The sequence below is a fragment of the Condylura cristata genome, unplaced genomic scaffold (genome assembly GCF_000260355.1).
Source record: "Condylura cristata isolate star-nosed mole 26May11 unplaced genomic scaffold, ConCri1.0 scaffold00035, whole genome shotgun sequence".
NCBI classification, from domain to species: domain Eukaryota; kingdom Metazoa; phylum Chordata; class Mammalia; order Eulipotyphla; family Talpidae; genus Condylura; species Condylura cristata.
In genome coordinates this window covers 14,301,785-14,302,453 of record NW_004567136.1, presented here as the reverse complement: position 1 = coordinate 14,302,453, position 669 = coordinate 14,301,785, and the positions used below count along the sequence as shown (strand labels likewise).

At 68.0% G+C, this 669-nt stretch overlaps 1 protein-coding gene across 1 annotated transcript in view; it reads left to right on the top strand.

Annotated features, from left to right (window-relative positions):
- Positions 1–663, top strand: part of MRPL46 (mitochondrial ribosomal protein L46) — a 6,078-nt gene extending 5,415 nt beyond the window's left edge. The window contains exon 4 of the mRNA XM_012732659.1: positions 395–663. Coding sequence (XP_012588113.1) covers positions 395–645 — 251 coding nt within the window. The 3' untranslated portion in view covers positions 646–663. The remainder of the gene's footprint in view (positions 1–394) is intronic.
- Positions 664–669: the final 6 nt, after the last annotated feature.

Below are 669 nucleotides of genomic sequence, written 5' to 3'. Positions count from 1 at the left end.
CCCCCGCCCTTCTGGCGGGTTTGGCTGGGGCGTCAGCACCGCCCGTGGGGGGCCTTCTGCCTTTTCCGGCTTTCCCGCTAGAAGTCCGGTGAACTGGCTTTTCGGACGTGGTGTCGGAGCCCTGCGCGAGCGGGTGCCCAGCAGGCTGCGTCTGCCCGGACCACGGGGCAGCGGGTGAATCTGAGCTGTGCCGCTGACCGCTGGGGAAGCAGCAGGTGGCACCGCAGAGGCCCGTGGGCGGGAGCTCAGGCCCCGGGCATGCGAGGGGCACCCCACCGCCACCGTCCTCGCGCCCCGGAGCGGCCCCGTCCAGAGCGGCCCTCACGGACCCGGTGATCTCGGAGCCAGAGCGCTCGCTGTCTCTCTCGCTTCCAATTCTGTGTCTCCCCTTCAGAGAACAGCCTGAAAGCCAAGTTCCTCGGGAACGCACCCTGCGGCCACTACCAGTTCAAGTTCCCGCGGGCGATGCGGACAGAGAGCAGCCTCGGGGCCAAGGTCTTCTTCTTCAAAGCCCTGCTGCTCAGCGGAGACCTTCCCCAGGCCGGGAAGAAGGGCCGGCACGTCTGGGTCAGCAAGGACGAGCTGGGGGACTACTTGAAACCCAAGTACCTGGCCCAGGTGAGGCGGTTTCTCGTGGACCTGTGACCGCTGCGCTGCCTGGACCGCTGG